General features: G+C 38.6%; 1 protein-coding gene across 1 annotated transcript in view; it reads right to left on the reverse strand.

Annotated features, from left to right (window-relative positions):
* The window catches only part of Gclc (glutamate-cysteine ligase catalytic subunit), a 46493-nt gene extending 33193 nt beyond the window's left edge, over nucleotides 1–13300 (reverse strand). The window contains exon 1 of the mRNA XM_015487867.2: nucleotides 12723–13300. Within this exon, the coding sequence (XP_015343353.1) occupies nucleotides 12723–12872 (150 nt within the window). The 5' untranslated portion in view covers nucleotides 12873–13300. The remainder of the gene's footprint in view (nucleotides 1–12722) is intronic.
* Between the last annotated feature and the right edge of the window lie 2906 nt (nucleotides 13301–16206).

A 16206-nucleotide genomic window follows, 5' to 3' on the forward strand; every position in this document is an offset into this window, starting at 1 on the left:
TAACCACCACCTTCAAGTTTGTGGCTGCCAAACCCACACAGTTAACTCAGATGTGCTCTAGCTCCCTTTCCTCATTGTGCACCTGGTATTTCTACTGCATAAAAAAGACAGGCTCCAAGGGCTTTAAACCAGCATGTGCACTCTAGTTCCCCCAGGAACTATTCCTACAGGTATTCCTGTGATCATCTACACTAGAAACCTGGGTGAGAGGACCCACTCCAGTGCTGGGTCCTCCCGAGTAGTTTTTTTAACATGCAAAATTCTTTCTCTGGAGCCTTGGGCCAGACTCTTTTTTTCTCTGCTAGCAAAGATTACAACCTGCATTGTGGGCTTCTTATCTCTGTGTCGCCTAAACCATTTTTTACTACCAAAATGAACTACAAGAAACATCTTTCTACCATTTGGGGATTTAGAATACTGTGTCTCCCAATATGGCCTATTATAAAGTACCTTAACTAGCCTGGATTCAATGTGCCTTTCTTGCCTCAACCTCTAGCCATTTCCTATTCTCTGCTTTGGCCCTATATCAAAGCAATACTAATTGACACTCCATCAACTCCAGGCACCTTCACAGTCACACATTTGGTAGGTCCTTTCCTGACCTTCTTAACCTTCCTTTCAGATTCCAACAGAAGGGCCTCTCCATGTACAAGTCTTAGGATCTCTACCTACTGAGCAAATTCCTCCTTTCCTCCTTTCCTTTTGTCCCCATTTGTCTTCCCCCCACCCCAGCCACTGAATTCTTCAAGGGCAGAGAGCTTCTCTCTTCAATCTTATGATCTAGCACAGGAAGTATTCAATATATAGGAAGTACTCAATAAATACTTCTTAATTTAAAAGTTATCCATCATAAGAATAAACCCTTTAGTATTTTGCCATACATGAATAAAGTTTAAGTATCAGCTTCTGGAGGAAACAGTTTACACCATTTTGCTTGTTACAAAAAAGCTGTGAGACTCAAATAGGTTTATTTAGAAAGATAAAGAAAAAATTTCTAGAAATTTAACCTCTATAGCTTTATATTTAAGATTACTTTTTCAATTGTCATTAAAGCATATTACTTCAAGAGAAATACTAACATCCAATAGGTGATGTGCAAAAAAATGTATTCTACCAGTTCACATATGCATTTCCTGATATTTTATAATTTATATGGAGTTTAGAGCATTCTGAAGCAGCTACAATGCTAAAAGCATTTGCCTAGCATGTGCAAGGCTCTGAGTTCAATTCCCAGCATTGGAAAAAAAAAATATTTTTTTAAAGAACTATAAAATTGTCAAAAGACAAAAATGTATGTGTAAGCATGCAATTCAAAATCAAATGATAGGCATTTTAAAAATCAGTCTTACAGATGAGGAAATTGTAGCCCAAAGAATTTTAGTTTTAGCCAAGCACAGTGGTGTATGCCTGTAATCCCAGTGACTCAGAAGGCTGAGGCAGGAGGATTGCAAGTTCAAGGTCAGCCTTAGCAACCTCACCCTCCTCCTTGTTTTTTATTCATTTATTTATTTACTACTAGGGATTGAACCCAGAGGCACTTTTTAACCACCACCTTCAAGTTTGTGGCTGCCAAACCCACATAGGCAACTCAGATGTTGCTCTAGTCCCTCTCCTCACTTGGTGAGACCCTGTCTCAAAACAACACAAAACAAAAGGGTTGGGGATATGGCTCAGTGGTAAAGTGAAAAAAAATTAGTTTTGTATCTAAGATCTCACAGTTATTTGGGAACTATTTGGGGGAGACCCAGGACTTTGACTCTCATTTCAGACTAAAGCCATTCAAAAAATATATACAAACTTATAAGTAATTGTGCTCTTACCAAATAGTCATACAACAAATGATAACAGTAATACTAAATATCAAACATTAATAGCACAAAAGCAAATAAAATCTGACTAGGAAAACTTGACTAAACCTTGGTTGTTGGCAGGTGTCTTATAACAACAGGACTAATAGCTTTTGGGCAAAGACAAAGGAGAACAGAGATGAAAAGATAATAGAAAAAGTGAGAAAAACATCCTCTTCCGATCAAGATGGAATAAGGGGAACCAAAATTTACTCTCCCACCTGAAACAACAATAAAAGAAAGAAGAGGGAGAAAGAGATAAAACTTAAAATAATTGTTTTAAAGACACTGAAAATCAGATAACAAAGGACAGAGATCCTTGGGTTAGGGTGAAAAAAATTAAGTGAGCCCTACAAATGCCCCAACTCACTGCTTGAAAAGAGACTCTAGGTCATGGACAGGGAAGTAGGCAGAGTCTAGTGGACTCCCTAAAATTGAAAAGATAAAGCTGGAAGTATGGGGAAATTGAGTCGACTATAGTTCATGGGAAAGGCTACTGGAAAGAAGAGAATGATACAGAGAACTCCAGAGATAACCAGAATTTCTCCTGAAGTATTCAGTAGTAAATCAACTACTGAAATGGGACCTTAGTACCCCATATCAGGGCAAGGTATGTCCTCACCAGCAATATAAATCATAATTCAGGCATTCTGAGTAGAGTACTCAGAAACAGCCCTAAACCTAGACTTCTCTGAATCTGCATAATAAACTGTAAATGCAACTCCTGAAAGGAACAAAGTTTAAGAATACTTACAGAATAAACAAATATCAAGTATACAACAAGGTAAAATTCACAATGTCTAGCATCCAATCAGTGATTGAATGCATGTATACCATTGTTCAAAGATGCAGAGAAACATCCTTGAAATGAAGAGAAAAAAATCAACCAATTGCACCTGACCTGAAATGACAAAGATGATAGAATGAGCAGCCAATGCCATTAAACACAGTTGAGAACTGTACATGTTTAAATAAGTGAATTTAGGGTCACTGGGTAGAAGACAAATACACAAAGTCAATATTATTCTAACAGACCAGCAAAGAAATTAATGAGAAATTGAAATTTTTAAAAAATAATTTACAAACATTTATGATAGAATCAAAACACATGAAACACTCAAGGAGAAATATGACAAAAAAGATGTTAAAAGACCTACCCCTGAAAACTACAAATCACTGCTGAGAGAAATTAAAGGAGATAGGTGGAAAGACTTACTTGTTAATAGGAAGACTCAATATTATTAAGATATTAATCTATAAATTCAAGGCAATCCCATCAGGGTTTGTGGATTTTTTGTTGTTGTTGCTGTTTTTGGTAGAAGTAGTCAATTTGGTTCTAAAATTCATGTAGAAATGCTCAAAGTGTCTAAAAAAATCAAACCAGTTGGAAAAAGAACAAAGTTGGAGAGTTGACCCTCTCTGATCTCATGACTTCTTATAAAGCCATAGTGATTAAAAGAGTGTGCCTACTGGCATAAAGACAGACAATTAGGTCAATGGAATAGTACAGAGTCCCAAAATAAATCCATACATACACAGACAACCAATATTGAACAAAGGTGTAAAGATAATACACCTTGAAAGTGAGGAAAGGATAGACTTTTAAACAGAAAATTCTGGAGCAACATGCAAACAAAACCTTTAGCACACCATTTTGCACCAGGAACCAATATATACATATATAAAATATACATATACATACATAGAGTTTATATATATATAAACTATATCTTAAAATGGACTAGAGAACTAATGTAAAATCTAAAGTTATAATACTTCTTGAAGAAAGCACAGGAGAACATCTTTGCAAACTTAGATTAGGCAAAGATTAATCTTTAGATACCATACCAACAGTATAACCCCACAAAGAACAAATGGGTGAACTGGAATTCAACAAAATAAACTTCTATTCTTCAAAATATACTATTAAGAGAATGAAAACGGACTGGCAAAAAAAAATTGCAAAGCATGTATCTGAAACGGCATCCAGAACATACACAGAACTCTTAAAATGGAATAGTTTGAAAAGAACTCAAAGAGACAAATGTTTTTAACATGCTCCACAAGACAGAAAGCATTAACTACATGAAAAGATAATCAACATCATTGGTCTTTAGGGAAATGCATATTCAAAATACAAGGGGCTGGGGTTGTGGCTCAGTGGTAGAGTGCTCACTTCGCACCGGTGCGGCCCTGGATTCAATCCTCAGCACTATATAAAAATAAATAAATAAAAATATTATGTCCAACTACAACTAAAAAATAAATATTTTAAAAAAATACAATGAAATACCACACACAACTAATGGAATGTCTAAAATTAATGAGACTGCCTATACCAAGGATGTAAATGAACTGGAACTGGCATACCTTGCTGTTAAGAATGCAAAATGGTACAACCACTTTAGAGAAGTTTAGTAATTTCCTTAAAAAGTTAAAATACACATCTTGTAGGTAATAATCAAAACAAGGAAAGAATACGTCCATACAAAGACTTATAAGCTAATGTTCTTTTATTCGTAATAGCTAAAAATTAGACCCAACACAAATGGCAAATAAACAAATGGTGGTATATCCATAGAACAGAATATTACTCAGCAATTAAAAGGAATAAACTACTGAACGATACAACATGGATAAATTTCAAAATATTCAGAGTTAAAAGCCAGACCATACAGGCTGTCATATGCCTGTAGTCCTAGCTACTTGGGAAACTTGAAACAGGAAGATTGCTTAATCCCAGAAATTTGGAGCTGGCCTGGGCAATATAGTAAGACTGTTTCGAAAAAAGAAAAAGTAAAGAAAAGTCAGATTGAAAGTATACTGTAAGAGTTCCTAGATAAAAAATTCTAGGAAATGCAAACCAAGCTACAGTGATTGAGAGCAGATATGAGGTTGCCAGAGAGTAGGGAGAGGGAAGAATTAAAAAGGGGCAAAGACATTTTTGAAGATAATTGATATGTTCATCTTGACACATACACACTTGTGTATCAAAACTTACTGATGCTGGTGATATGGTTCAGTGGTAGAGCACATGTTTAGCATGTGTAAGGCCCTGGGTTCAATCCCCCAGGCACCAAAAACCAGAAACTTATCAGATAGTTCATTTAAATAAAGGTAGTTTATTTTCTGTTAATTATACCTTAATAAAGCTGTTAAGATTTAAAAAAAAAAATTGGTTATATTAAATGTCAAACAGAGTACTAATTAGCAAACTCATTAGGATGCCAGCAATATCAGTAATGCCCATATAGTTTTCTATCTTTAATAATACTTTCAGATGCCTTATATACACAAATTCTGATATTAGAGGTTCAGTTAATATTGTGACATCTTTTCTAAAAATATACAGTCTTAATGAAGCAAGTTTATGTTTCAAAATGGTGAGTCAGAGTACTGATAAATGAATATAGTGCAAAAACTTCTTCCTTCTTTTTCCTTTCTTTCTTTCCTTCCTTTCTTCCTTTGTGGTGGTGCTGCAAACAAACCCAAAGCCTTCTACATGCTAGGCAGGCAGGCACTCTGCACTGAGCTACACTCTGTTCTTACCTCTTCTAGAGAGTAGGGACTTCACATGGAGAAATTCAACAGGGATATGGTGGAGTATGAACCCCCTACTTATCCTGGGAATTGAACATAAGGCCTCCAGAACACAAGGCAAGTGCTCTACCACTGAGCTACATCACCTCTACAAACTAGCCACACCTGTTCATCACATTTACACCACCAAAATGCACAGAGAGATTCACACAATTAATGAATACAAGTTTTTCAAGGCACTTTCTAAAAGTGGCACTGAAAGAAGACTCACAGGGCTGGGATTGTGACTCAGTGGTAGAGCGCTTACCTGACACATGTGAGGCCCTGGGTTCGATCCTCAGCATCACATATAAATAAATAAAATAAAGGTATAGTGTCCACCTACAACTAAAAAAAAAAGTCTCACAAACACCTGAAATGAGTTCCTTTAGCCTTTCTGTCTCTCAAGCACCACCTACATGCACACATTTGCCATGGACACAGGAGTTTCTGGGATGCTATGGAAAAGCTTAGTGCCTCAGAGACTTAGTGAAGGCCTAAGTAACTCAGTGAGACCATGTCTCTAAATAAAATATAAAACCCCTGGGTTCAACCGCAGTACCAAAAAAAAATGAACCGTATGTTTTAAATGGATGTACATTAATTTCATACTCAATAAAGTTGGGTTTAAAAAGAAAATACAAAATTTATAAAACACAAAAAGAATACTAAAGCAACAACAAAATTGAGATGAATACCAAAACTCATAGTCAAGGTCACATTTAAGGCAAGTTTAAAATTTCAACCTTAGGGGTGGATGTAGTTCAGTGGGACAGCACTTGCTTAGTGTTCTAGAGGCCCTGAGTTTGATCCCCAGCATGGGGGTAGGGGCAAGGAAGGAACAGGGGATCTGTTATGGCTTATATATGAGGTGTCTCCCAAATGCTCTTGCGTGAGACAATGCAAGAAAGTTCAGAAGCGAAATGATTGTTTTATGAAAGCCTTAATCTAACCTAATCTAATCAGTGGATTGATCCTCTTCAATGTATGTATTAACTGGATGGTAACTATAGGCAGGTAGGGTGTGACTGGAGGAGGTAGGTCATTGAGAACATGCCTTTGGGGTATATACTTTGTTCAAGGTGAGCAGAACACTCTGCTTCTTGATTGGCATGTCCAGAGTGGCTTTCCTCTACCATATCCTTCTGCCATGGTGTTCTGCCTCACCTTGGGCCCACAGCAATGGAGACAGAGGTCTATAGACTGAGACCTCTGAAATTTTAAGTGCCAAATAAACTTTTCCTCCTCTAAAATTGTTCTTATCCAGTTTTTTGGTCACAGAGACAAAAACAGCCAACTAAAAAAGACCTTAGCTTCAATTCCTTATATATACACAAAGGATCAGTTATATGGTTTTCTAACTTTAAAAAAGGAACCTCTTGTTGCTGGTTGCTATGGCAATTTAGCGAGACCCAGTCTCAAAATAAAAAAGGGCTAAGGATATAGCTCAGTGATAGAGCACTCCTGGGTTCAATCCCCAATACCACCACCACCACCAAAAAAAAAAAAAAAAAAAAAAAAACACCAGAAGGCTCCAAACAATGTCTGACTTTTTTCCCCCTAGATTTCACCACTGTTTGGATGAGGTCAATAAAGGCTGTTGAATCCAGGTCCTGTGATGGCCAAAGGAAACATAAAGATGAAACAATTTTCTTTTTGTAATACAGAATATACAATGAAAATACAGAAGAAACCTAAATCTTTGTGATGCTTATTAACAAATAATTCATATCCAATATCTTATTCTAAGAAGTCAATCTAGGGGGTTGGGGCTGTATGTAGCTCAGTGGCAGAGTGCCTGCCTAGCACATATAAAGCACTGGGTTTGATCTTTTAGAGCACCACATAAAAATGAAATAAATAAAGTAAATATATACATAAAAAGTCACTCTAGATTTTGAAATGCAATTTAGAAATTCCATAAAAAATTACTAATGAAAAAATAATTAGGGTTGGGATTGTAAATGCTTGCCTGGCACATGTGGGGCACTGGGTTCAATCCTTAGCACCACATAAAAATCAAATAAATAAAATAAAGGTATTGTGTCTATCTACAACTAAAAATATTTTTAAAAAAATATTATATCTGCTGTGCAAAAATTCAGTTAATTGGGAAAAAAAGCCCATAAACATGAAAAGCTTCATTCCCCGATGACCATGGCTATTTAAGTGAGATACACTAGGGCTGGGAATATAGCCTTGAATGAACAAGTTTCTGGGTTCAATCCCCAGCACCACAAAAAAGAAAAAAAAAAGAAGAAGAAGAAGCAAATGAGATACACAGGTTATACTGAAATTCCCAAGTAACTATACACTGTATTTTCCTCTCCAGATTCATATGGACTTTCCTGTCAACTAGAAGACAGTTTACCTTCTTGCCTTTGAGAACCATTACATTTGGCTTAAAAACTAGAAAAATAACATTCATTTGTACATGCCGTCTTCTGATACCTTTACAACGTTATACTTTATAAACTCTGTAAAAGATTTGATAAAAATCTCATATATTCTAAAACCTGATATAAAGTGTTTAAGAAATGGACGTGGAATCAGACAATTTCAATTCTGATGTCTCTTCTACTAGGTAGTTGAAAAGGCCTGGGAGACAGCTAACACCTACTACCAGTGTGATTAGGAACAATAGAGAGGCAGATTTATTACCATATTTATATCACAGATCTCCTAGATCAGTCTTTCAATGTGCCCATACCAAGTTATGAATAAAATATCTGAAAATTGTGTGTGAGCTATGCAAAAACAAGTGTTTATCCTTACTGATTGATTTTTTGCATTAAAAAAAAAAAAAGCAAAGAAAAATCAGTGGCCTAAATACCCTTTCCATCATCAGCTATCCTGGAGTAATACAAGGTATCTTGTATTGGAGTTAGGACTTTTATTTCCCACTGTAAGAGCATAATACATAATAAGGTTCGGACCTATAATATTAAAGGTAAAACAGGCATCTGTATGCTGATTTGGGAATCTATGGACTTATAAGGTTCCCCTAGGAAAATACTTTTGAGTTCCCATAAGCCAGCATATATGGGTCTTCACAACACAATCCACTTTACCAGTGACTGGTTGTTGGCACCTTCAGGTGAATCTCAGAGTTAACATATTAGGGCTTAAAATATGTACATTATTAAAAACCTTCTTCAAAATGTAATTAATTAAACTATAAAAGCTGGAAGGGGTAAGAGAGTCCAACCCTCTCCTTTTCCAAATAAGGAAACTGAAGCTCTAGATTACACAGGGCATTTGGCAGACCTTGGACTAGAACACAAATGAACCCTAAATCCAGGGTTCTTTGTGGTATGAAGAAGTAAATAATGCTCTGGTAGGTAGGGCTCAGCATTCATTAAGTTTTAAGAGTTTTTGTTTGATTCTTTCCTTAAAAAAAAAAAAAAAAAAGCAAGCATGGCCCTATAAATGCAACAACAAACCATGAAAAGCAGCATTTGGTGTCAAGCCCATACACTACAACTTATCACATCCAAAACACTACTTTCTGTCTAGCAGGACCATCCCTCATCTCCAGGGGCCACACCACTCACCACACCTTTCTCTACTTTTATCTGCTCAGCCTATTTCTCAGGAACTTCCCAAGGCTTCTAACCCAGTCTTCAGAATTGTAGTCAGTACAGGCAATAGTGAGTTCCTGCTCTGTGCAAGGACTCATGCCAACCTCCAGCTTTTCCCATAGTGCTCACTTCAACAAGAAAGGCTTTCAAACTCCTTCACCTGTGAACCACAGTAAGAATTTACCTGCAATCTACCCTGTTTACACACTCTCAAAAAAGCAACTCAAAAGTTTGACATAATCTTACAATATATGATAAATTATTTTGTGTGTGTGGGTTTGGGTTTTTTCATTTTTTTTTTTTTTTTTTTGGCAGTACTGGAGACTAAACTCCAGGATTGCTCTACCACACTGTACTATATTCCCAGCCCTTTTTATTTTTGAGACAGGACCTAGCTAAGTCTGTGATCCTCTTGAGATAGCCTTGAGCCTGTGATCCTCTTCCCTTAGCCTCCCCAGTAACTTGTAATTGCAGGCATGGGCAGCAATATTCTTCATACTATTCAATTTCATTTTCAAAATGTTTTGGTTGACAGAGATATTAGCGCTTCAGGGTTCACTGCAGCACTGTTCACAATGGCCAAGATGTGGGAACAATCTAAATATTCATCCTCAGAAGAATGGATAAAGAAAATGCAGTATATACGAACAATGGAATGTTATTTAGCCTTAAAAAAGGAACTCCTTCATTATGAGACATCTTGGATGACTGACCATTGAGAATATTATGCTAAGTAAAATAAATCTGTCACAGGACAAATAATGTATTATTTCACTTATATAAGATAGCTAAAATATCTAAACTCCTAGAATCAGAGAGTAGAATAGTGGTTGCCGAGGGCTAAGATGAGGGGAAAATGAAGAGTTGCTAATCCACAAGCATGATGTCTCCATTATGCAAGATAAACAAATTCTGCAGATTTGTAGGACATTGTTCCTGTAGTTAACAACACTTTACTGCATACTTAAAAATTGTTAAGAAGGTAGATTGCATGATAAGTGTTCCTATACAAAAATAAACAGTCTTGATTTTTTGAAGTTTTCAAAATTTCTCAACCCGCTATGGATCATGGCCTCAGTGTGAAAAATAATCCTCTAACTCATAAGAGGTGATTACTTTGGTAAGAAGACGGAGGAATAGTTACAGGTATCGACAAATCCTTAGACATGAGATCCCCTAGGGAATGTCACACTTTCTCCCTGTCCATAAGATGGGAGTTGAAGGATATGGGGCATCACTAAAGTGACATTTCAGAAATAAAAAGTAGAGTGGAGCATTTTTTCTAACCATCCAGGCAAATTTCACAACTGTAATCCTTTCCCTGTGACAGGCTACCCATTTCCAACAGACGGGAACACTAGTCTTGAAAAATTTTATACTCCAACCAGAGAGGTGACAGAAAAATCTAATATAATAATAAGTGAGCAGATTTTTTTTTTTTTCATTTAAGATAACTTTTCAACCTCAAGTTTCTGTTAAACAGTCAACTCTCCACTCTGAAGGATGCAGATTTGCTAGTGGGGAGGGGTCAAAGGATTTTTTTTTAGGAAAAAATCTAAGGGATAGAAAAGATCATGAAATAAACAGAAAAATACTAGTTAAAGGAGAAGCAGTTCAAGTTTTTAAAAAGCAATCTGTAGCTTTGTATTTCATTTATTATATATAACAGATATCTGGAACATGAAATTTGAAGATCAAGTTTCAACAGTCACTAATGAAAGTTTTCATAGATCTTTGGCACATTCTAATGTAAGAGCAGGGCTATTCAGTCAGCTTATTAATCATGACAAACCATAAGTCTTAATTATTCAATATATGTGCACATCATCATCTTTTCAAGAAGTTTATTACCTGGCTGAAATGCTGTGCCCAATTTTCTCCCCTTTATAAAAGCAAAATACAAGTACACATTACTGCCACTCTTTTTCCCTTCTCTTCATCTTTTGGGGTAGGAAGGAGAAGCAAATCTCTCTCCATGAGTCTGCTGAAGTAGAGACATATGTATGTATCACATGTCAAGGCCCACACTTCACTCTTCTCACACCAGTTCATTCAACCACTACAAGTCACTTACAGTAGGTAGTTCTAAATGTTCTTTCTGCCAACAGGAGAAATACATTTCAAAACTTCTCCATGAATGGAGATAAGTAGGGAAGAGGGTTCTCCAGAGTGAGCTCCTGTGCTCCAACTGTGTTGAAAGTCTGTTGATACAGTTTTATCTGGGACAGTCACTACAAAGGTAGTCCTAATTTGATGTGAAACAGGCACAAGTAAAATTCTAACGTTTTATTGTTCAAAAATGACTAGTTGCACAAGTACCTGATACCAACCATACCAGGCACAAGGTTAAGTCCTAGAAAAACAGGTAAGCAAGAAGCATGGTGTCCCTCCTAAATATCAGTCCCTCCTCCCAGGGCTGATATTTTCCTGTGATATGGAATACACAAATAAATGTATAAATGCAGATGTTGTAAAGAAATACTGAATTTTAGATTAAAACTGAAGAACTACCAAACACATTTTTTGTATCCTTTTTCTGTCCAAAGTGTGAGAGAACATTTTGTAGAAACAGGAATTACTAGTCATTATTACTTTTCTAATTTAAATCAGCAGAGTTATCTACCAATCTTAGAAACACGAAAAACTAACTTTTTGCAGTTAGGTACTCTGCATTGTTACGGCAGCACTTCCACACTGGGACCAAGAGTGATAACAACACTGACCAGAAGATAAATTACAGGAGTAGCAAAACATCTACAGCAAGTGCCCAAACCATGATGCAAAACAGACACAGACTTCTCAAAAAGTCTTTTAATAATATGTACTGCATAGTAATGTTTTTTAAAAACAGGAAAGGCACAAAAAACTTTGGCAGAAAAGACTAAATGTAACAATTTTTAACATTGCTGCTTTCCAGATCATTCCAATAAATAATGTTTCAACACTGAAAATCTAAAGATTTTATCTCCAGGCAGAACACATGCTAAAGCGATGAATGGTGAAGTTTAGGTGCAGGACTCAGATCATACTAGGAAAGCACTGAAGAATCATAACTTTGAAGACTTAAAACATTCCCACTTATGCTTAAACAGGAACCGAAGGTTCCTTCCTCCTTTAGGAAAACTGAGCTGTAACTTGTTCCAATTTATAGCTATAAAGTTGGCGGTTAAAGACAGATAAGTTTAACAAAAACACCTAGATGAGGTCGGGCTGTATAATGTAAGGATGTACATCCTTTAGACCTGACTTCTAAAAGCAAGAGGCCTCCTAGAACAATTTAGTCCCGTTCACATTAATCGCAAAGATGAATTTTGAGATGGGACAGTGGGTGGCGGTAGCCTTCAGTCAGCAGCTACACAAAACTTTTTTGTATACGTATATATACACACACACATGTATATACATACTTTTTCATGCTCACGTCTTCCCAGTACCCAATCCGCGTTTCTTGAATGAAGGGGAAGGCTTGAATGAATGAATGAATGAATGAATAAACGAACAAATGAGAGCTGGGGAGAGATGGGAGTCTGGCTAAGGGGCTCAGGCAGGGCCCCCAGGGCCCAGTGGCCCTGCACACCGGTCCGCAAGGGCAGAGGCAGCGCCGGGGCGCAGGACAGGGGACCGACAGAGATGGGCCGGGGATGAGGGTGCGGGTCCGGCCTGGCGGAACAAAGGAGCGCGGTGACCTGGCAGGGGCACCGGTCGCTGCACTCACCTCGTCGCCCCACTTGAGCACGTCCTTGTGCCGGTCCTTGACGGCGTGGTAGATGTGCAGGAACTGGAGGATCCCGTGCCGCCGCACGTGGTCGGCGTAGCGCTTGGTCTCCTCCCAGCTCAGAGGCGAGCCCTGGGACAGCAGCCCCATGGCCGCCCCCTCCTCCTCGAGCTGACGGTGGCAGTCGCTTGCTCCGGGCGCCGGGCGTGAGCCGGACACTCAGCGGTCCGCAGAAGGCGGCGGCTGCTCCACTCAGGGGGGCGCCCTCCGGCCGCAGCAGACAGAAGGAGGGTCCTATCCGTTCTGGCTCCCGGCGCGGGGATCCCTGCCGCCCAGGTGACAGAGCCCGGGTCCGGTGCACCGCGCAGACAGAGGCAAAAGGCGGCAGGGCAGTCTCGGCGGCTCCCAGCCCGCTCCGACGATCGCCTGCTTCGGCTTTAAGTCGCCGGTGGCGGCTCCCGATTCTCGGTGCCGGTGTCCTGCACTGGCTTCTTCCTACTTGTGTCCAAAACCTGCGCCGCTGCGGAGCATGCCCAGTCTCCGCGTCCGCTGGCTCGCCGCTCCGGGACGTGATCCGACGTTCCGGATTTTATAGACTGCGGGCGAAGGCGGAGAAAGGAGGCGGTGCGAGAAAGGGAGGCGTGGCTGAGAACCCGAGGGGTCGCTAGGGGCTGCGGAGGAGGCGTGGCAGGCGTGGCTGGGACGGAGTCATAGGGCGGTGCTCTCGGGAGGCGGGGCGGGGAGAAGGGGAGGGGAGAGGGCGGAGTGACCCAGGCCTCAATTAAGCAAAACTTGATAGTTGAAGAAGATTGATTAAATGAATTAATGAAGAATACACCAGATTACTTTTTAGGTGGAAAAAGTCTCACACCTGTAAGAAGAGGGTGAGAGCGGCAGATATGTTGTGAAAAATATTAATTTGGGGAAGTCAGATGAAATACAAATACAAGTCTAGGTTCCACCACTTACTGACAAAAAACTTTTACCTGTTTAAGATTAAATTAATCATAACTTTTATGGAATCTTTAAGGATGTACATAGTGTAGATATGAATAGAGTTGATTGTCAATAAATCCACCTGGTTATCAGGAGGAATCAATTTGTCTACAAGGTTTTTGACACATGTATATATTTTCATTATTTGTGTATCCTCTATTTGATGACATATTTTCTAGATGGCACAGACACTATTCACTGCATCAAAAGGGGTTTTGTGAACATCTCCAGATAGACCATATGAAGGAACCATTTCCAGATTTATTCTCCATCCAAACCTAAGATTTGTCCACCAAGTGATCACAGTGATGTTTACATGAGCTTATCACAGATATGGAAACTACTAGGAACAATTGAAGTTGCCACCTTGCCCCTAAGTAATTGTTCAATAAGTAGTGTTGACAGAAATTATATGACAGGTCAGGGGGAAAGTGTCAGCAACTAGATCGTACATGTACTGAGGCCAGAAAGTGTGTATTTATTAGGCCCCCTTCTCTTAAACTATAGAGTTAACATTTAATAAGCACTCAGTTGCTGAATAACTGTATAACAGGAGTCTTCTTGCAGAGGTGGGAGACAAAGATACTGAAGGTCTGGCTGTGATTTTCACAGTGGGATAGGTGTATGTATGTGGGGGGACCGTGTGCATAGGAAAGGTGATGTTTGAAATTAGGAGATGATATTTCAATTCCTAGAGTACAACTGGAATAAAAACCAAGGCTCTTTCTAAGTTTTCCTCAATCCATTCAACAACTACAGCTACTGTCCCAACTCCTTGTAATGCCCTCTCCACCAACCTCACCAGACCTGTGGATGGTCTTGGCTTTCTTTCTGCTCAGAATTTTCCAACCTCACGTATTTCTGCTCACCCGTTGATCCCAGTTACCTCTCTCTTTATTTTAGTTGAATTGTGCATGCCTATATTTGTAATAATGATGAATAATTTTAAAAATATTTAAAAAGAATTTTTAAAATGTCTACACTAGGTAGTGACTTCCTTTGGGATAAAGATGACTTATGCTTGGACATTTAATTCTAGGAAAGTGTCTAGTATACAGCAGGTGCCTAATAAGTGTTAATTTTTTGTGGAATGTTGAAAGTTGGGCTGGAAGAGAAACATGTTTCACCCATAGATTGAGGCATCTAAAAGACTATCTGATCATTCTCATAATCTCATCCTTTCATAGACCTACCTTTATCAACATGACAGCCATGGGCCATAGGTGGTAACTGAGCATCTAATATGTGGATAACATGACTGAAAACTTAACTTTTAGTTAATTTAAGTGATCTAAATATACCTTGAAAATTGGTATTTCATTTGGTAATTGGAAAACTTCAAATTTGGAACAAGCTAGGAATGTGAGTTCACTGAATTTTCAGTGTAAATTTTATGAAATTTAAACGCAAATCGAGTATTTCCAAGGTAAATGTATGGCCCGGGAGATGCACTGAATGTAATACACACAGATTGAAAGACTTAATACAAAAACATGTAAACATTTCATTAAAAAGTTTATTTTGATGGGTACTGCAGCACAGGCCTATTGAATTGCAGCGCCTCCCCAGGCTGAGGCAGGAAGATCTCAAGTTAGGGGCCAGTCTCAGCACTTAAGGAGACCCTGTCTCAAAATTAAAAAACAAAAGGACCGCAGAAAAATTTTTTACACAGATTACATGTTGATACGATAGTATTTAAGACATACCGAGTTAACTAAGATAATTATTCATATTAATTCACCGGTTTCTTTTCTAGCTGTTAAAGGTAGCTACTGAAAAATTTAAGGTTACATATCTGGTTTGCATGCCACTTCGTTGAAACAGCGCTGGCATAGACCTTTACATACACTTGCTGTTTCCTCGCAGTGACCCAGTGCAGTCGGTGTCTTAGGAGACTGTGAACTTCATTTTAATGAGGAAACACGGAATTGCGCGGTTCAGTAAAAAGACCAAGTTCTAATACAGCGGAAGTCCTACGCTATACTGAACGAATTAACAGTTAACACTGTTAATTGAGCCTCAGATTCTGGTTCAAACTTACTTAAGGGGGCCTCTCCCAAATTGCCCCTGAATTACTGAACCAAAGCCTATGGGCTCTGGACAACCCTAAATTGGGTCCGGCATTGAGTCATGTCAAATTTAAGTCATGGTCTTCTTAGTACCTTTAGTTATTTCTGTTAAAATAAAAAAGAAAGAAAGAAAGAAACACCACGGATCAAAGGGTCACATTTGACAGTGCTTTACATTTACAGGTCTACTTCTCGAATTCATTCTGTAGATTACTCAGGGCTTCGTTTCGGACACCTGGGAGAGCGTTTTCAGCTGACAGCCACATTAGGGATTTAACCATTGCTAAAGGGAGATGCAGAAACTCATATCTTGCAGAATCAGATCTTCCCTAGGCCACGATTAAAGATAGATCCAAGGTAATTTCTTCCACGGGACAATACAGGAATCGTTCCACTAGAACCCACCCTGCCTCGTGGTG

The sequence above is a fragment of the Marmota marmota genome, unplaced genomic scaffold, assembly GCF_001458135.2.
Source record: "Marmota marmota marmota unplaced genomic scaffold, marMar, whole genome shotgun sequence".
NCBI lineage: Eukaryota > Metazoa > Chordata > Mammalia > Rodentia > Sciuridae > Marmota > Marmota marmota.